The sequence below is a fragment of the Doryrhamphus excisus genome, linkage group LG4 (genome assembly GCF_037039965.1).
Source record: "Doryrhamphus excisus strain RoL-2023G ecotype Guam linkage group LG4, RoL_Dexc_Guam_v1.1, whole genome shotgun sequence".
In the NCBI taxonomy this organism is placed as follows: domain Eukaryota; kingdom Metazoa; phylum Chordata; class Actinopteri; order Syngnathiformes; family Syngnathidae; genus Doryrhamphus; species Doryrhamphus excisus.
In genome coordinates, this window is record NC_136360.1 from 12,252,681 (window position 1) to 12,273,103 (window position 20,423).

Sequence of the window (20,423 nt, forward strand, 5' to 3'; positions counted from 1 at the left end):
AACTGGGAGCGGCCGTCCTGCAAATATGGACCCCCGGATGCACCTGGTGCTGATCTTCATGCTGGTGAGTCTCCACAAAGCTCTCACACAGGGACCCCCGAAATTGAGTACATCCTTTTTTTTATTGGAATTGTTTGAGTCTTAAGACACTTTTTTCTGCAACAGTTAGAATTACAATTTAAAAAACGAATCAACCAAATATATTTATAGAATTGTTAAGAAAAAGTTATGGTAATAAATGTTGATTGCAAATGATAGCATTTATATGGGAAACACTAAAAAACATTTTTGAATGATATTCTCTATTAATTGATTTACCCGCTATTTTAGCATATTTCAGATGTTGACTTTTAGCCTTTTTACAAATCTTTGGTTTTCCTTGGTTTTTGGCGCCTTGTCAGGGTTATGGAGTTGGTAATGGAGTGGGACCATAGGATTGTATTGTATGTGTCCAGACTTTTGGCCTGTACTATATAATAACAGAGATTACAATGACGCAAAAACATAAAAACGTAACTGTAAAATGATAAAGTTTGTTAGAGAGGCTCCAGTTTTACACCGGCCATGATTTAGTATTTCACATTGAAATGTTGTGACGTGTGCATGCTCCAAGGTGCCCGGTGCTCTAGCTAAAGAGCCTCCGAAGAGGACGAGGCGAGAGTGGATCATTCCTCCCACCAAGCTGATGGAGAACGTGGACTACACAGGTCGGGAATTTATTGCAAAGGTAAAGCAACTTGGAGTCTCGGGTGCTGACCAAGTAATGAAAACAGAAGGTTGTTATTGTTGTGCTTCAGTCCTTGAGTGAATAAATTGAGATTGTAGTAGTTGAAAAGAGGCAAATTCTGGCGAAAACCTTCCCACTGTTCTCTGAAATTGGGTTCTACATTCCAAGGCTATGTCACATACTATAGTACTACTTTAGTCACCCATCTTTGTATTGTTAGACTCAGATGCAGAAGGAATGGCTTCAGGTGACAAAGACATAAAGCATGTTTACATACGATTACCATGGAACCACCAAGGCTAAACTACCTCAGTGTAAACATGTGTCTTTTTTATGCTACTTTTTAGATCCGCTCTGACAAAGACAGATTTGTCAATGTGGAGTACTTTCTGTCCGGAGCAGGAGCTGACCGCCCCCCGTACAACCTCTTTGTGGTGGATCCTAAAAGCGGCTTTGTGCGTGTCACTGGTGTTTTGGACCGGGAGCAATACCCATCCTTCAATGTAAGTCTACCAAGTATTGACCATATGTATGTGTTGAGACTAAGCAGACGAGGGGGAACAAGGAGCAGGGAGGAGTTACACGATTAGCCAGGTGCAAAGTTGAGGAAAATGAGCAGTCCGAAACAAAATGACACTGTTTGAGAACCAAAGGATCTGACTCTTTTTAATGATCCATCCATTCATCCGTTTTCTATGCCGCTTATCCTCACTAGAGTCACGGAGGTATGCTGGATCCTATCCCAGCTGACTTTGAGCAAGGCGTGGTACACCCTGGACTGGTCGCCAGCCAATCATAGGGCTGTGAGCTAAGCCAAAAGAGCCTGTACTATAAATAGAGCTAAACTTTTCATCACTATTCTTTAGAAACCAAATTGGACAACCAGAGTGAATGTTTTGCTAACCTTAGTCAGAATTTACTACACTTAACCAAGAGGAGAATTTGCTCAAGGTATCATATTATAGTTGTTTTAAAGATGTGTAGTGAAGGCTGTTTGTTACAAAGCTGTTACAAATGGTGGGCACCTCTAGTTAGACGCAGGTCAGAGGGGGTATCATGTCCAGGAGAAAGGAGATTTTTCTTCATGATGGAGTGAAAAGCCGTAACTTTAAATGTAAATCTTTTCCGCACATGTGCTCATAAACGGGTTCTCAGAGCACATTCATCCATCCATCCATTTTCTGTGGTAAAATAGGGGCTTTTGTAGTGTAGGCATGTTCCAGTATCCTTTTTGGGGATAGACTACATCTAATCCTTGTTTTTTCCTCATGCAGCTAACAGGAAGTGCTAGATATGCCGACGGGACAAATGCAGAAGTAGCAATCCCCCTGACCGTCCATGTTCTGGATCAGAATGACCAGACCCCTTATTTTGAGATGCATACTGGCAACGTCACAGAGGCCAGCAAAGAAGGTAGATAGTAACATCTCTGGTCCTTACATAAAGATGTTATGAAGACTGTTTACTGTTTGTTCGGTTGTAGGAACCTTTGTTATGCAGATTATAGGCAAAGATGCAGACCAAGCAGGGACAATTAATTCAGAGATAGCATACAGTATCATCAGTCAAGTGCCAGAAGGTCCAGCTCCCATGTTCACTATAGACAAGAAGACTGGGAAACTGTATGTCCAAAGTCCCATACTGGACAGAGAGGTAAGTCCTCCTGAGTGCCAGGCAATATTTTAAGAGATTTTCTCGAAATGGTGGGTGTGTTGTGATTTTTCACAGACAAATGACTTCTACAAACTGGTCATAGAAGGAGCAGACTTGGGAGGGGCTCCAGGAGGCCTCGTGGGGACAGGAACTGTGGAGATTAGGGTCTTGGATATCAATGACAACATCCCCACCTTGGAGAAGGCTGAGGTGAGAATTAAGACAGTTGTTTCTTAAAAGGGGACATATTGTGCTCATTTTCGGACCATTTATTGAGTTGTGGACTCCTATAGACCAGCAACACAAGACAAGCTTTCTAGATCTTCCAAAATCTGCACCTATTCCAGATGTATTTCCTTGGATTTCCAAAATGATCAGTTTTAATTTATTCCACTGTGATTGGTCCCACTCAGTTTGTACAGCTAATAGCTTGTACAGCTTGCCCATATACGGAAGTCAGGCTTGGTGAGCCTGTGTTTGAAACCGAGCGTTCAGAGCCATCCCAAACTTCTTTAAGGGCTCACTTCCAAATGCGCAAAGCTAATTATCTGAAACTTTGGCAACGTTTAACACAATAACTAAAAATTCTAACAACATTTATAAGTCAGAAAAGTTGAAAAAGCATAATAGGTCCCATTTAATAGTTCTTCACTGTAAATACTCCAAAGTTAAATTTCAAGGTCTTTGTCGCCTGTGGACGATTGGTTAAAATCCATTTTAGCGATGAATGATATGTTGATGATGGAGACCACCTTCTTATGTTGGTAGAAGTCAGAGAACTTTGTCAACTCAAAGGTTCTGAATGTATAAAAATATTCAAGCTTGGTGCAACGTAAATGTTGTTTTTCTTGCAGTACGCTGGATCAGTGGATGAAAACGTTGCCGACGTGGTAGTGATGAGGATCAAGTCTCTGGACAAAGACCTGGAGCACACAGACAACTGGCTGACTGTCTTCAACATCGCCAAAGGGAATGAAGACAATCTCTTTAGCATTGAAACAGACAAAGACACCAACGAGGGCATCCTGAAGCTGATTAAGGTATGTACTCTACTCACTTGTGTGGAGACTGAATGGAATGTTCTGGTCCTGCAGGTCCATAACTTTCCGATTGTTTGAGCAGGCTGTAGACTTTGAAGAAGTCCAAAATCTGGAGTTGGGCCTACTCATTGAGAACGTTGCTCCGTTTGTGGAGGGTGGTGCCATTTTGATGGATGTAGATCTTCGGGTTGGAGAGGGAGATCCTTCTGCAGTTGGCCCTGGAACACTGGTGGGGCCTGGAGTTGGTGCAGGATCCGGGGTGGCAGTCGGAGTAGATGTAGGTGTGAGTGCAGGAGCTGGTGCAGGTGTAGGTGCTGGTGTGGACGCCGGTGTGGACGCCGGTGTGGATGCCGGTGTGGATGCAGGTGGGAATGTGCATCCTGATGCTGGTGTCAAAGGCAACGTGGGACCCGGTTTAGATGTGGGAACAGGAGTCAGCGTTGAGGGGATGCCAGACGTCCAAACAGGAGCGAAGCCAAAAGCACCCGCCAAGAGCTACCCCATCAAGATCACAGTGAATAACTTGCCAGAAGATCCAACATTTCGACCTGAAACCAAGAATGTTCCTGTGTCCGAGAACCCAGAGGAAGCACCGGAAGATGGTGTGCTGACTGTGTTTGCAGCTATAGATCCAGACACTGGAAAACCAGCAGAGGATGTCAGGTTAGTCAGAGACTTGATTCTAGACTATTCCAGTTGAACATTAGTCAAATCCTGATTGACATTTTCTCATTCCCTCTTCCAGCTACGCCAAAGCTTATGATCCAGATAACTGGTTTACTGTTGATGAAGAGACGGCGGAAATCAAACTCAACAAGGCACCAGACAGAGAGTCACCTTTTTTAGTGAATGGCACCTACGTTGCAAAGATTCTAGCCATAAGCAAAGGTAAAATATTACAACAAAGGAAACTATTGCTTTATTATTCTCGACAGTATGTACATGTTGGGTGAGCCGTTGCCTTCGCAGCTTGATGTGGTTAACTTCTTTGACAGTGACTAAAGGCCATTATAAACATGATTGCATGAAGAATTCCTGAATGAAGCTAACTGGTCTTTGACTGAACCTGACAAACAACTTCTACACCTTACAGTCATAAATTGACAACAAAAAAACCCGAGGCCAAACTGCTTTAAATCAACTGCTCTAACAGGAGAAAATATTTACACACTGGTGAATACGTTGTGTACAGTTTGAAGGCAGGTTGAGGTCTATGGAAAGACCATCAGCTTTAGTTTTAAATATGGCGTCATCACAGTAACTCAATTTAAATGAGTTAAAATAGCCATAACGCCAACATAAACATGTCCTCCTCAGACAAGCCACCAAAGACCGCCACAGGGACCCTGGCCATCCAAGTGTCTGACTCTAATGACAACTGCCCCACCCTGACCACCACCCACACCAACGTGTGCTCGGACGAAAAAGTGGTTCATGTCACTGCCTTCGATAAGGACGCCAGCCCCAACGCTGCACCATTCACCTTCCATATAATGTCGGACGGGACACGTGGCAGATGGGATGTGGAAGTCATTAATGGTAAGCACTCCCCACTTTTTACATATGCACTCCATATATAACATATAATGTGACATTAGGGAGAGCTAGTGCTAACATTACTAGAGCTAGTGAACATTTTTAGATGTGTAGCAAAACCAAAAGTACTGGGTGCTTAAAACTGGCCAAGAAAGGTTAGATCTATGCTCAGTCAGTCAGTGGACAGTCAAGGTAATCAGGTGAAAAATGTTAAATCCTCAGAGACAAGCGCCGCCCTTTACTCCCACGAGGCCTTATGGCCAGGATCATACGAGATACACATGGAAGTGATGGACGCCCAAGGTTTATCCTGCCCTGACAACCAGATCTTCACCGTGGACGTTTGCACCTGCATGGACAACAAACACTGCAGCGTGCGAGCGGAAAGACTCGGCCGTCCATCAGCTGAACTCTCCGCCTCCGCCATTGGACTGTTCCTGCTGGCGTTTTGCTTACTGATGCGTGAGTATGAACGTTACTTCCTGTTCCAATTGCTAGGTGATAAATAGCAGGTACAGTAGGTGATCAAGGTAGAGGCTTTGTTTTATTTCTTGTCAAGTCAGTCAATGAGGACTTTAACTAGTTCTTCTCTTCCAAGAGAAGAGTCAAACAATCGCTTTAAAATTGCTCTGAGCATTTTGACTTTGGGTTTACTTTGCTGATTGGTGTTTTTTCTACTGTTAGATTCCCGCGAGTGAGAGAAAGACATATTTAATGGCCTGCAAAGCCTGAAAGACCTGAAAAAATGTAGTAAAATAGTTATACTCTGAAAACCCTGACATTCTTCTGCATGTTCTTATATGTCTGCAGTGGTTCCTCTGCTGCTACTGTTCTGTCAGTGTGGAGGAACAGACACCATCTTTGCCGATCAGTTTAATGACCTGCCATTTGACACCAAGGAACACCTCATATTGTACCACACAGAGGGCAAAGGGGAGGACAAGGTGGGATGCCACATCGTCACGAGTCCTTCTAGCACATGCTTAGATGTTGCTGGAAGGCAACACATTGAAAGCAGTCAATGTTTCCCAAACATCTTTTCAGACTGCACACTCTGTTGGAATTCTGAGGTTCCACTCCATAATGACTTGCATCCTTTACAGGAAGTGCCGCTTCAGAGTGTCCCCATCATGTTAGACAGCCAGACTCTGGTGGAGAGAAAAGCATCAGTCTTCGACCGGAGAGTGACATCAATTTACAATGAATCCAGGAGCAAAGGTCTGGTGGAAGTGGATAGGGGGATGTTGCTCCTCGGTGCAGGTTCTAACATGTTCAGCGGGCAAAGCAAACATGTAGCCTTTGATGATTTGGCGCTACCTGATGCTGTCCTGGAGGACTACTATTCTCAGGTACTGTGTTAGCTCTAGATGTTCTCTGTTCTCTCACACAGCTCTTCGTTTGGTTTACTTCCCCCAACAGAAGTCAGGCTGTGTCCTTCCAGTCATGGACAGTCAGCTGGTGTTTCACTACGAAGGACCACCATCTTCTTCTGGCTCAGTGGGCTGCTGCAGCCTCTTGGAGTCTGAAAAGGACTTGACGTTCCTCGATGACTTGGGACCCAAGTTCAAGACTCTGGCTGAGATCTGCTCCCCTCTGCCACCATCACCCAAACCATCTATGAAAGTATCAGGATCTGTCATCGCTGAAGGTGCGGCACCAGCAGTTCAGGTTGAGCAACTTGTTGGGTCAAGCACAGAGAAGGAGATGTCCTCTACTCTTAAGTCCTCTGTCAGGTCCAGAAGCAGTGTGCATTCCTCAGGTAGTAGTATGTCCTCTGTGCCTCGTCATGCTCAAACGGTGGTTTTACAGCAGCAGCAGCCACTTTACTACACCGCCAGCACCGTGCTTCAGCCGATTAACTATGTGCTGCAGCCCCAGGCACAGAGCACACTTCTGCTGGCAGATGGCGTCCAAGGAGCTGGTTTACAGGGCCTGTATGTTGTCAATGGACCCCCAAGTCCTACCTCTGGACTTGTGGTTGAGCTCCAAAGTCCTCCCGCTGGGCTTGTAGTGAAAGGATCGAAAAAACATCCCTCTGGACTTGTCAATGGTCTCCAGAGCTCTCCCACTGAGCTTGTAGTCAGTAGACCTCAAGGGTCTTCTTCAGTGGTCCTTCAAAACACTCCCCAAGGCTCCACCATCCCCACAATGTTACTCTCTGGACATCCTGATGTGGGAAACGGCCCAATTTCTCTAGAGGGCTGGAGAGTAAAAGGTCCAAATGGTCCTGGGGTGTTAGTGAAGAAGAAGGGTGGTCAAGGTAAGCCAGGGGGAGTGGAGCCCGGTAAGGTTCTACTGAACAGTTATTTGGGTTAAAGTCACTATCTAATCAGTGTTGGGTAGCAATAATTGAGATTATGGGATGTGGTGACAGCTGAAGAACAAGCAATTGGTTGTCAAGCAGCTACATGCTATTTCTGCAAGTCTGAAAGCCATGAAGATTACATGGAAGCTAAATGTCAGAAAAATCAGTTCCAGCTTATCCGGATCCAGTCTAGTGTAAATTAGTATACCCAGACCTCCTTATCTCAAGCCACCTCCAATCTCCACTGGGTTCCACTTTGGTTCTAGAAGTGTTCCCAGACCAGCTGTGAGATAGACATAACAGTCCCTCCAGCATGCGCTTGTTAGAACAAGCCTGGAATACCTGGATGGTAAACTCAACCAAATAAAAATCACAGAAGCCCCCGGTAGCAATTTGTGTTGCAATGTTGTGTACCTACATCGATATCAGATATGGTGGTTGTAAATAGTCAAAATGAAGAAATAAAGACACTAAGTTGTAATAGGGCTTACAGTGTAAATCTGCAATGATGATTCTTGTTCACATTTTTACATTCATTTGTAGTACGTTTAATAAAATACATGACATCATTTTCATGATCATTTCCCTTGTTGTTGTACTCTCTCTGTTGTTGTACGCTCTCTGTCGTAATTGGGTTACGTATTGAGCCTTCTAGCAAGTACTTGTTATGCCCAGAAAAAAAAAAATATATATATATATATATATCATTTTCTACCGCTTTTCCTCACGAGGGTCACGGGGGTGCTGGAGCCTATCCCAGCTGTCTTCAGGCGAGAGGCGGTGTACACCCTGAACTGGTCGCCAGCCAATCACAGGGCACATATAGACAAACAACCATTCACACTCACATTCATACCTATGGACAATTTGGAGTCGCCAATTAACCTAGCATGTTTTTGGAATGTGGGAGGAAACCGGAGTACCCGGAGAAAACCCACGGGGAGAACATGCAAACTCCACACAGAGATGACCGAGGGTGGAGTCGAACCCTGGTCCTCCTAGCTGTGAGGTCTGCGCGCTAACCACTCGACCGCCGTGCCGCCTTGATCGGAGCATATATCCATACATTAATTTTGACTTAGGGTTAATGAAATGTTTTTTCTTGGGAAAAAATGCCTATTTTCAGTGGAAAAAAGAAAAATACAAAGTATATTTTTTTGAGAAAGCGTCTTGTACAACTACTGTAGTTACTGTAAGCCGTTCGCCATCTTCACCACAAGAGGGCGCCAAAGGTACAACAATCGGTCGTCTGCAGAAGAACGTCATGTACATTCACCACCATAAGAGGGCCCCATATTTACAACAATCTTATTTTTCCAGCCTGCATTTGCGTAGACACTATTAGTCATCATGCAGCTAAATAAAAGTCAGAATATTAGAAACAGCTGTGATGCTGTCCAGTGGTACAGCACAATAATAAACACATTGCCACATCAGTACCTCTCTGACATTTTCAATCAAAAGCAAAGATTATTATCTTTAAAACGACTGTATTGGATGTCGGTGTACTTAATTTTTTGGCCAGTGAGTGCATGCAGCAGCTTTTAAGTGTTTCTCGTGAGCTGTTACTGTCTTCATCTTGTTATGGCCTTGTGCAGGTTATTATGTTTGGAAACCGGACGTTTTGACCCTCCCACTGAAGAAGGTAATCTAGAGGTAATCAGCAAGGGATAATGACAGGAAAAATCCACTTTGGCATTTTGCTCTCCAAGCAAATAAAACCCAGCAACTTCAAACCTTCTCAAGAACACACTCATTGTTAGCTGATGAAGAAATTAGGACAGTATTTACTGTTACAGGTATGACATGTTATACTGCTACGAGCCACTAGAGGACGTTTTGTGAACAGTGTTTAAAAAATGGCTTTTCTTTCATTGTATGAAATTTTTTACTTTAGTTTAGTTTTTTTGTTGAAATAAATATCTTTAATAATAATCATATTTAAAAAAGATAATTTGAATTATTATTGTTGGATTTATTTCAATTTTGGGGTACTTAAAGATGCTAAAATAATATCAAAAATATGCTGTACATTATTATTAACATTACGGTTCAGCAGTTCAGATATAAATAAATATGATATTGTATATATTAAATATTATAATTTAATAAATACAAAATAGTATGAAATTAAATAAAAATAACACTAATAAATAATTAGTGTTATAGGCTTATTATTATTTTTAAATGTAGATTTTTTTTCCTAATTTCATGTGTGTAACATATTTTGCGGTATTGTGGTGTTTTTTGGTCAGAGTAAAATACAACTACAGCATGAATGTGATGGTCCTTACAGGTTATCACGTGGTCCTTCCTCAGGGATTAGCATCATGTGATCAGAGCCGGTCCAGTGGGCGTGGCCTAACGCCGAGCTAAGAGCCCCACTTTGCCTTCCTCTACTCTCTTCTCCTCTCCTCTCCTCTCCTCTCGGCTTGGCCATGGCGAGAGCTCAGCTTCCATGGAGCTTCTTCTTCTTCTTCTTCTGGAAGAACATGCAGGTAAAGAGATGTTCTTCCTCGTGTGTGTGGGTGTGTGTGTGTGTGGCGACACATGAATGCATCATCTCTCTCAGGGAATGACTTCAAACATCAGCCATCTGCAGCTCCCTCATCTCTGTTGCCATGGCAACCGCTGCCATGATGCAGCCAGCTCGTCATCATATTGATACTGTGCGTTCATGGGTGATGTAAAAAGTTGTTTTGGGGTTTTGTACCTGAATGCAACACAAAGATCACAGATCACAGGCTTGATGCTGGTGTAGAATTAGGACACTCGGGTCAGGAAACTGTATGGACAAAAGTATTGGGACTGAGATCTCTTTGGTGTAAATCTCAATAGTGTGTTTCAAGTCTGGCGTGAAGGACGCAGGTGACATGCAATGTTAAGGGAAATGAAACCCTGCAGTGAAACCCCTCTAAATCCGCAAATATATCAGATCACTTCCCCTCAGCCTCACTGAGACACCTGACTCACATAAGTCACAGTAGCACTGACTGTGGAATAGATGGTGTTGCTTGTTGGCTGTGAGCACAGGAAGTCTGGGATTAGGCTCCAATCATGCCTGCCATTCTTCACGATTGTCTCATGCTAGAGCGTGCATGAAGAGCTGCTTTGCTCACATTTCAGCACCCAACTTTAACAGTCATGAAGCACCTGTTCCATCAAACAAACTCAACTTACATGGGGCTGGGTGGGGCTTCAGGTTACCCAGCATGCCTTGCAGTAATTGTTTCAAATAAATTTGCTAAAGTTGTGTGTTTAGAGATAACATCATCCTTTTTGTACGCCGCTTATACTCACTAGGGGGGTTATGCTGAAGCCTATCACAGCTGACCTCAGGTGAGAGGCGGGGTACACCCAGCCAATCAAAGTCAATGGCATGGCACATATAGACAAACTATCATTCACACTCACTTAACATGCATGTGGGCGCAAACCAGAGTAGCCAGCAAAAAACTACACCTACAAACTGTACACAAAGATGCCCGTGCGATTTGAACCCAGATCTTCCAGATGTCCTGACTGTGTCCAAATACTAACCACTTGGCCAATGTGTGGTTGAAAAAAAAACATACTTGTTGTTTATTGATCCCATAGAATTAATAGCTGCCTTATGTGTGTTTATTTACCTGTTACATGTTGTACTGTCATGAATAGTACAACACGAAACTTTGATGTAGGGGGCTACAAAATATTGCGTTTGAGACCTCAAGGTACATATGCTTGGTCTCATTCTAACTTTAGCTACTGTACTTACATGGGTTATGGTAGAATGACTCACTTTCTGGTCAAGAACTTTCATCATGATAATCTGAAGTCACTTAAAGAAACAAGGTCGTACTTTATGCCACCAATGAAACAATTTTTGGGGGGTTTAGGGACCCCCCAAAAGAAGAATTATGCGGTGGAATGGCTCAGAATCAAATTAACACTTTGCAGTGCGCACACTTTCTCTTTACAAACATGCATCGTGACGATCTGAAGTCACTTAAAAAAAAAGTTGTACTGTATTTTGGCAATTTTTGTTGATGTTTTCTGTTTTCGTTTGTTATCTTCCTTAGGAGCAACACACAAAGTAGTGTTATCATCCTGTGGTACCTTGATATCATTGCACATAAGCACTATTTTCCCTCCTAGTGGTTCTTGACCTCATCATTGATCTCAGAGAAGCTTTTCTTGAAGCTGATATTCTGTGATTGTACATTTCTCTTTTCTATTTGCAGGTTTCTTAGTTTTCTGAAGTTACAGTTTTCTGCAGTTTTCCTGCCATTAGGCTCTCAATTTCGCGTATCATGGAACACCCATATAAGGAAATGCCCATATGTTAGAAAAATGCACAAACCTCGTTATTTAAAACTTTGGCATCCACGAGAATACAATATTCTAACTACATTTATAAGTCAGAAAAGTGGAAAAAGCATAATAGGTCCCCTTTAACAAAAACAAAGAAAATTATACCTTTTGATTGTCTTTTGGCAGTTTGTGTATGTTTTTGGCTTTGCATGTTTTTTTTTACTCTTGCAGCATTTACGTGATTGATTGATTTTCCTGTCTGTAAAAATGGCTTCTGCGCCGCACTTTGGACACCCCTTTCCAAGAGGATCCACACCACTATAAATTTGACGACAGATTCCTGCTCTTATTAGTCATTTCTACACTCTATTCTCAACAAATGGTTGCTTTGTAAAGCTGTTTGGAATGTTTCTATAATATTTGTGCATGAAATTCTAATGAAATCACCCCGTCGCACAGTCCCGCCCCCCTGCAATCTCTTCCCAGGGTTCCACTGGAGCCCATTAACCATAAACCTCTGAGCTTTAGCGTCATAAATAATGGATGAGTGGGATGCACGCTGAACAGAAATGTGCGGCTCTTCATCAGCTTTGATTGCACTGGCTGGAAAATGTGTCTGCAGCATCCCATTTTTATGGACTCTTCATTAGGTACGCCTCTTAGGAGCTCCACTGCAAGATACTAGCACTTGTAGCTCTATCACGTCTTTATGGTTAATTTTTTTGTATTGCTGCCATCAGATAGTGTACCTAATGAGTGTATGGGCCGCAATGAGCATGAATGCTTAGCAAGCTGCTCTTTCCGCCCACCTCAGCATGAAGTAGCAGCCTCTAATTAATAGCTGGCCCAGCAGCCACAATCAATACGCCGTCATTAGGCGTCTTTGTGGACGTGTGCTTCCTCATAAAGGCTCAGCGCGTAATCGCACACGAACACACTTCGGCGTCAGCCACACTTACACTGAAGGCCACAAGTATCGATCCGAAGGGTCGGGCGGCCTTGCGGCTTTGCGAGGAAAAACAAGCAAAAGCTGCAGAAAATAAGTGAGTTTAATGCAGTGCCTACGAAAGCCCGGAGAAGTCATGGAGGCCTTTCCTAATTTTTTTTTATTTTCTTTTTGTTTTGCTAACTTTGTTATCCTTATTTGTCACAATTAAGAAAAAATGTATATATTGTGGGCTGCAAGTGGTTAGCACGCAGGCCACACAGCTAGGAGACCGGAGTTCAATTCCACCCTCGGCCATCTCTGTGTGGAGTTTGCATGTTCTCCCTGTGCATGCTTGGTGAATTGGCGACTCCAAATTGTCCATAGGTATGAATGTGAGTGTGAATGGTTGTTTGTCTATATGTGCCCTGTGATTGGCTGGCGTGGCGACCAGTCCAGGGTGTACCCCGCCTCTCACCCGAAGACAGCTGGGATAGGCTCCAGCACACCTGCGACCCTTGTGAGGATAAGCGGTAAAAATGAATGAATGAATGTATATATTGTATATATTGCAATCTTTGTAATACCTTCTATGGTTTAATGCACACATTTTTGTTTCCCTCCAAGTGGCCAAAGGGCATCATTGCAGCTTTAAAGACCGTCAACAAACCTCTTGAACTAAAACCAACAGGACAAATCCTCCCAAACACTAAAAATAACCAAAGTATTGTGCATTTTGTATTTAAGACAAACACACTTACCTTCAGGATATGATCACCGGCAAGGCCTGCAGGACAAAAGACACATGCTGCCTGCTGCTGGGAGCTTTGTTTTTGAATTATCTGTGACACAAAGTGCATGTAAGATGCATTTAGGGAGATAAAAGGTCTTATTTCATCATCTACACTGAGTGTGTGGCCAGAGAAGACATTAAGGAGGAGTGTAGGGTTACTAGAAGAGAGGGCGTGACGCAATAAATAGTGAATTCAGTCATAAATAGGAGGGACAGGAGCTGTCCATCAAGGTCCACTCTACACTAATGGACACATTAAGCTTAATTATTAGCCTCTGAGGTATCTAGTCCAAGATGACGAAAAAAGGAATTGTGCTGGTGCACAAATCAAGCCCACTCTCTCCTCCTAGCAGTGACCTCCTGCGGTGTCTCCCACAGGCCCGAGTGACCTACGTGCACATGAAGTACCTGTTCTTCTCCTGGCTGGTGGTCTTTGTGGGCAGCTGGGTGATCTATGTGGAGTATTCTTCTTATACTGAGCTGTGCCGCGGACATCAGTGTACAAAATCCATGGTACTATATATATATATATATAAAAACATGTTGAGGATTAACAATAAGGAATGCAGACAATATTGTAGCATCCTCACCTTGGCGTTCTTCCTGTTTTCAGTGCAGCAAATACAGGAAAGGCATCGTGGACGGCTCAGCCTGCAGCGGCTTGTGTGAGAAGGACACTTTATACTTGACCAAGTGTCTCTCCACAGAGGCTGACAACCAGGTATGATTCCTTGATTCGGCTCTAGAACCTTTACTTGGATGCATATATGTGATTAATCCAGTCCATTGGCAATAGATACACATTAATTCATACAATGTGTTTAATCTAAATAAAACAAACATTGGTTGGACATGAATGACAAGATTTAAACAGTACAGTTGTAGATGACCACAATGTTTCCCACCTGTCATTGTCCGATTGCCTTTCAAGAGGAGGTGTTGTTGTTCCATCTAGTGGGGACGGTGGGTCATTACAATTTCCCCATGTCCACCCACTGTGGCATTTTTGTTGTGATCACAGGTTGAGTAAAAGTAAAACTTTCTCACTTTTCCATTCTTCACTTAAAATTATTTCCCCGGACTTTTGCAGCCACTGCAGAAAGACGTTATGTCACATGGATCAATACGGACAAGTCTTGTCAATCCTTAACAGGGTCTCCCTGGCAGTCAGTTGGAAGCACTGCTTGCACAATTTTGCGAACAGAATTGCAAATGTGATTGGTTGGTTGTTGCCCAGACAATAAGGTGACAACATACAAAGGTGTAAATAATTTTCCATGACATTTGACCTTTTCTTCCCAATTTTCCATGACTAAAAAATGTGTCAATCATTTTCCAGGACACGTGGAACTCAAATTGAATGCCTCACCTATCCACATAGTTTTTCATCTTGCTAGCAAAAGGACAAAGATTATGTTGATATGGTTTCAGGTGTATTTGGGTACCTGGGGCGACCTGGAGGGGGTCATCAAGTGCCAGCTGGATGAGGCTCCTCGTTATGATTTGGCTGGTGACATGGAGCCCAGGAAGGAAGCTGCCGCCTTTGACAAGCCTACCAAAGGGACATCAGTGGAGAGGTTCAGGGAGATGATCCTCACCCACCTGAAGGTGAGGACGTTTAAAGCCTTGGGGCAGCATCAGAAGTTAGCATGTTTTAAATGTGGACGTGGTCTTTCCAGGCCAAAGTGGGGGACGACCAGGCCAATCTAGGCGACCTTGCCACGCGGACATTGACAGCAGCTGATGCCAACAAGGATGGTCACATCTCGCTGGCCGAGGCACGGTCCTCCTGGGCTTTGCTGCAGCTCAATGAGTTCCTGCTGGCACTAGCCCTCCAAGACCGAGGCCACATGCCCAAAGTTCTGGGCTTCTGTGGAGATCTGTACATGATGGAGAAGGTGCCTCACTCACCCTTGTATGGCCTGAGTCTGCCCTGGGTCATGGAGGTGTGGATGCCTGGAGGTCTGCGTCGCAGCGTGGACCAATGGTTCACACCAGCCTGGCCGCACAGAGCAAAGATCTCCATTGGGCTGCTGGAGCTGGTTGAAGACCTTTTCCATGGCACCTTTGGCAGCTTCCTCATGTGCAACCTGAGCCCATCCAGCTTTGGCTACACAAAGCGTCACGACCTGAAGGTGGTGGACGCGCGGCACATCATCCCGGAGGCAACATTCCAGGAGGAAATCAGACAGCAGAGGTGCGACACAGACAACAATTGTCTGTACGGCGTCGACTGCCTCACGTCCTGTGACCTCACCAAGCACCGCTGCACAACAGAGGTCACGAAGCCAAACTTGGCCAAAGCCTGCGACACCCTTAAGGACTACATCCTGCGTGGGGCACCCTCAGATATACGCGAGGAGCTGGAGAAGCAGCTGTATGCTTGCATGGCGCTCAGAGGGTCGGCTGAGCAGACTGAGATCGAACACTCACTCATCCTCAACAACCTAAAGACGCTACTTTGGAAGAAGATCTCCAACACCAAAGACTCCTAACATAATCCCAAATGTTTCCAGACTTGTGACGAGATGGTGTAGAACTGACCATCTTAAGGACTGAACTAGTGTTATGGCTTTGGGAATCCATTTGGATTCTACCCTGCTGCAGTGGTTTCAACACTGGAAGGTCCATGAACAGGAGAACTTGACCCATAGAGGATATTCTATGACTTTTCCCCAAGATTTTACTCAATGACCTCATTTATTTAAAACCAGAAATAAGCCTGCCTTGAGGACATTGGAAAGTTGGATGAAAGCAGGACATAAGTGAATGTTTTCCATAGATTTATTAGAACAAAATTTCTGCAAAAGACCGGAGCAGAGCGAGGCCTCACTCTGCTTCCTCCTTCTCCTGAGCCCGAAGGAAGCTGGCTTTCTTCTGGGCGACGCGGTCTTTCCTCTGGGCCAGAGACAGCTTGGCACGGTTCCACCTGCATTACAAACATCCCATTGGCATCAGTAACAACAGGTCTATTTTTATTTTTTGGGAGGCGGTGTTGCTCACCTCTTCTTCTTGACCTCTCTGGGAGGTTTCTTTTCATGGACTGGGTTCTCTCGAATGGCAGCATGAGCCTTTTTGTACATTTCCTCAATCTAAAACAAAACCACTCAAGACTCAGGAGGAGGTACTGGGCTTTTGGGTCGAGGTGTGACAAGATCACCTACCATATCAGGAGTCACGCCGTTCTTGATGAAGCGGGAGAACTGCTTCTTGTAGGCCTCCTCGTCCTCCTCCATCAGGTAGCTCATGTACTCAGACACGTTGATGCCCAGGATGTGTTTGCGATGGACCTCAGCATTGAACTCCTTGCTCTCTGTGTCGTATCCTGGGAAGCGCTTGGTGCTGAGGAGGGAAAATACCTTCCAGTTAAATCCAAGTACTATGTACAGCTTTCTGATCATATTTTCATCAACACGCACACTGAATACAATAACTTCAAGAAAAAAAAATCAAAAACTTTCAGGTCAACATCTTTCTGCTCAAAGGGTAAAACTATAGAACTAACTAAACTATAGAACCTCTGACAGGCAGGAAGATGCAAAGACGTGCTGTTTGGGGAAATCACAAGTCCAAGTAATGCACCAAAATATGTTAGTATCCTGCATGCCGACACATTACATAGATTACCACTGTACTTTTGAAAATGTTGCAGGTAATCTAGAGCCTAAGGAACTTGTTTCTATGACGCTATTGAGTCATGAAGTAACAAATTGGGACTAGTGGACACTAATATCAAGGTCTGAGTCTAATGCAGCAATTATGCTTGGATAAGACACATTTAACATAATTTGGCCTAGTGTGGAGTTACTACAGCCTGTGATAGGACTGCTTGGAACACAGCCGCTGTTCAACTCTGTTTCACTCACCAGCGCTAGCAAGTGACACTGACATCGAGTGGGGTAGGATTGTAAAAGGTTTATAGTGTGTCTTTGTCTCAATATCCCATGTTACACACACATTTTTCTCAATTTGGTGGCTGTATCTTAAATTCAGGTGCTAGTCGGGAATTATGGGTATATTGTCCTGTCTTACACACCACTTTTAAAGCTAAATTTGGAGACTGTACTGATGCATTCAAAATGATTTGATAAAAATAAAACATTGGACAACTATTAGCTCAAGACAGCCATTCTTTACTTACTATGTACAAACTATACATATACAAAGCGCCATGTGGCCCTTTAACCAGATGCAATAGATCAACCAGTGCCTTCAAAGACACCGCTACATTTTGATTGATACCGTCCTATGAATTGAACACATAGCCAGAGTATATGTTGAAATGAATCAAAAACTACTTCAATGTGTGGAGAGGCAGATTGTTGAATTGGGAGTCAAACAGTGCATGTGGCCATGTGATGTTGGTGCAGGTGCAACGAACGGGAGGGCCGAAGTCCAACTAGTTATTCATACAGACTAGAAAAGTGGGTCACCAGAGACCATTTTGAGACATTCCATGAGATTATTTTTAACTTGGCCCCGACTTAAAACACCTCAACAGAAGATTCTCAAATGTGACATACAACCCTTTAACAAAAACACTACTGTACAAATTCTGTCAAAACAATCCTGAGCGGGATGAGTCAGTTTCACACAGGCTGTTCTACTTTAAAACTCCCCAGGGAATGGACCAAAAAAGCCATGTAGAGTAGGAGTCAAATAAATCTTGCCGTTTCCAAGAGATGTATCATCAGATCAAGATAAAACGCCGGCAGACCATGTCCTAAAAATTTGAGCGCAGCTGACCTGTGAGGGATGCTCAGGCCTCCATCCACAGCACCTTTTAGGGCTCCAAACACCTTGTTGCCTGTGGTGGTCCTGGCCAGCCCGGCATCCAGATAGCAGGTGAACGCACCCGGCTGCCCATCGACACTCTCCACGTTGAACTCATCACCAGTCACCTCTACCTGTCCTTCATACACTTTGTCCAGGCCAAACTTGTTCAGAAGCTGAGGATGTGCGGGAGAAGAAAACGTTAAACTTTTCAAACAGCCAAGCAGAAAGTACACTTGAATAAATCTTTATAAAAGCCATAGGGGGGAAAAAAAAAAAAAAATACCAGAACTTTTATACGAACGATCACTACATTGAAGTGGAAACATGCTCTGAATTAAGACAATTTATTTAAAAACAAAGATGTGCAATGTTTGACAATTAGGACTAGTGTCAAGTGGGTAAAAACGTCCATCTGGACCAAATGTGCAAGATCCCTGCTTTTCATAGGGATAACCTTCCAGGTCCACCAGGAAATCCCGAAAAAAAAACGCAAGCAATTAACACACCCGTGGAAGTGCAAACATCTCACACCCCCATACACAGATTGCCGATCCCCTACAAACCTAACTGCTCACTTGATGTAGACGTAATATAATGAAAAATGTAATAGATTCAGAGCCTTCCACTTCTCTTCAATTGCCATTGTTCACTCGCAACACAATCCACATAAGCCTAAAAAGGTGAGGAAAAACGTCTCGGTAGTGTTTAAAATCATCAAAATATGGCAATATACTACACCTGTTACATGTTATTAGTGTGCATGTTAATGCCTGATCACACCATGCAACATTAGAAGTGCTTTAGGAGGGCTTCATAAATCAAAATAGGTGTGACTGCATTGTAAGCTAGTCAACCGGCGACTGAGTTTTCCTTAAGTATGAATGAGAGTGTGAATGGTTGTCTACATGTGACCACTCCAAGGTGTACCCTGCCTCTCGCTGAAAGACTGGTAGGATAGGCTCCAGCATACCCCCGCAACCCAATGATTACACAGTATAGAAAATCTACAACAGAATCAACGCATATTCCAAAAGGTGAGGTCCCAACAAAGAATGCTAACAAGCAGTCAACATTACATAATTTTGTTCCCAAATCACGCCCACACTTAAACATAGGGGTGTACTATGCGTAAAAGACAATATACGTACTCTGCGAGCCATCAGCAGACCAGTGCAGTACGCCGCTGCGTAGTTCGTCAAGCCCACAGAGATACCGTATTTGGGCAGCTCGTGGGAGTAGGCGGCAACCACAATCATGTCACCCTCAATCTTGGCATAGGCAATCTGTAGAAGGTGGAAGGTTAAGCGTGACTTAAATAAAAATCACTTAATGGCACGTCAAAAGTGTCACAAAAGTCCCACAGGTCACTTGACTTTACAGAGTCATTGACCGAGTGTGACATTCGCTTCGTCACCACAGTAACATCGAAGCTGACGGCACAGGACTCACCTGGCAGATGATGTCCCTGTTGGTGAGGCGGACAATCATGCGGTACTTGGGTGTGTTGTACTTGTTCTTATCTTGGATGACCAGGCGCTTGCGGGCAAAGTAGTCCGTTTTCCCCTCTAGGAAAAGCACAAACATTTGATTTTGACATTTAAAAGGAGGATCATCAAAAGTGTCCATGAGTGGGGTAGACATGGTCATACCTCTCCTCCTACGGAACTTGACCTGGTATCTCTTGAAGTAGGCCTTATTCTTCACCACTTTAACAAAACCCTGCATGGAGGACACAAACAGAAGCAAATTCAGGCCTATATTCTAAACAGTCAATTTGTTGACTTAATTCGGAGGAGTGCACATGCTTCACAACGGGCTGTCACTTGCTAACGTTAGCATATAGCGCCATTGCAAGTCAACGACAGGAGCTAGCACAAGCTAACAGCTAACATGCTAAATGACAAGTTGCATTTACTGTCAGGCAGTGTGAGAGTAATTAAATCAAGTGGCGACATTCTTGTGACAATTTCACAGTGAAAGTGTACACATGCAACGGGAAGTGCTGCATTTGTCCACAGACCCCACAAGGCCACGTTTAGACTGCGCCGGCTGTGTGCTACTGGAACACAATCTACGCTCATCATTGGCACACTTGCGTGTTTTTTCACAACAAACACCACCGAGCACAGTATGGACATTTTAGGAAGGCACGGATAAACATATTGGGAGGATTACAAACCATTTTTGCAGTCTTTTGGCCTCCTTACGAAGGAGCCCGGAGTCAAAGACTGGGGATTGACTCCGCTGCACGGGAGAAAAGGAAGAAGCGCTGTGCGCATGCGCGATAAATACTTCGTCACAGGACGAGAACCTGTAGTGTTAGGATGCTCTGATTGAGCCTGTGCCCTCTAGCAAGCCGGGGTGGTATTGCACCA

At 43.9% G+C, this 20,423-nt stretch overlaps 3 protein-coding genes across 4 annotated transcripts; 2 read left to right on the plus strand and 1 right to left on the minus strand.

Moving 5' to 3' along the window:
• On the plus strand, window positions 1–7,272 carry LOC131129792 (desmoglein-2.1-like). The gene is made up of 14 exons (XM_058073659.2): window positions 1–64; window positions 614–727; window positions 1,075–1,230; window positions 2,002–2,140; window positions 2,211–2,380; window positions 2,456–2,590; window positions 3,235–3,420; window positions 3,503–4,083; window positions 4,166–4,308; window positions 4,738–4,959; window positions 5,179–5,418; window positions 5,767–5,900; window positions 6,060–6,305; window positions 6,376–7,272. Exons 1-14 carry the CDS (start codon window positions 26–28, stop codon window positions 7,270–7,272), a joined length of 3,402 nt encoding a protein of 1,133 aa, XP_057929642.2. The 5' UTR covers window positions 1–25.
• Window positions 7,273–9,517: 2,245 nt separating this feature from the next.
• dipk1ab (divergent protein kinase domain 1Ab) lies at window positions 9,518–16,341 on the plus strand. Of its 2 annotated transcripts, none has more exons than XM_058073660.2 (5): window positions 9,518–9,759; window positions 13,651–13,785; window positions 13,886–13,993; window positions 14,704–14,880; window positions 14,952–16,341. In XM_058073660.2, exons 1-5 carry the CDS (start codon window positions 9,700–9,702, stop codon window positions 15,765–15,767), a joined length of 1,296 nt encoding a protein of 431 aa, XP_057929643.2. In that variant the 5' UTR covers window positions 9,518–9,699; the 3' UTR covers window positions 15,768–16,341. The 2 variants fall into 2 exon arrangements, with proteins under 2 accessions (XP_057929643.2, XP_078646325.1); XM_078790199.1 differs by having other exon boundaries at window positions 13,891–13,993.
• rpl5b (ribosomal protein L5b) lies at window positions 16,043–20,378 on the minus strand. Its single transcript, XM_058073661.2, has 8 exons — window positions 20,228–20,378; window positions 19,698–19,767; window positions 19,498–19,613; window positions 19,197–19,331; window positions 18,019–18,221; window positions 16,437–16,614; window positions 16,276–16,364; window positions 16,043–16,201 (listed from the first exon to the last, which is right to left on the minus strand). The coding sequence occupies exons 1-8, from the start codon at window positions 20,228–20,230 to the stop codon at window positions 16,102–16,104; spliced, it is 894 nt and encodes a 297-aa protein (XP_057929644.1). The 5' UTR covers window positions 20,231–20,378; the 3' UTR covers window positions 16,043–16,101.
• Between the last annotated feature and the right edge of the window lie 45 nt (window positions 20,379–20,423).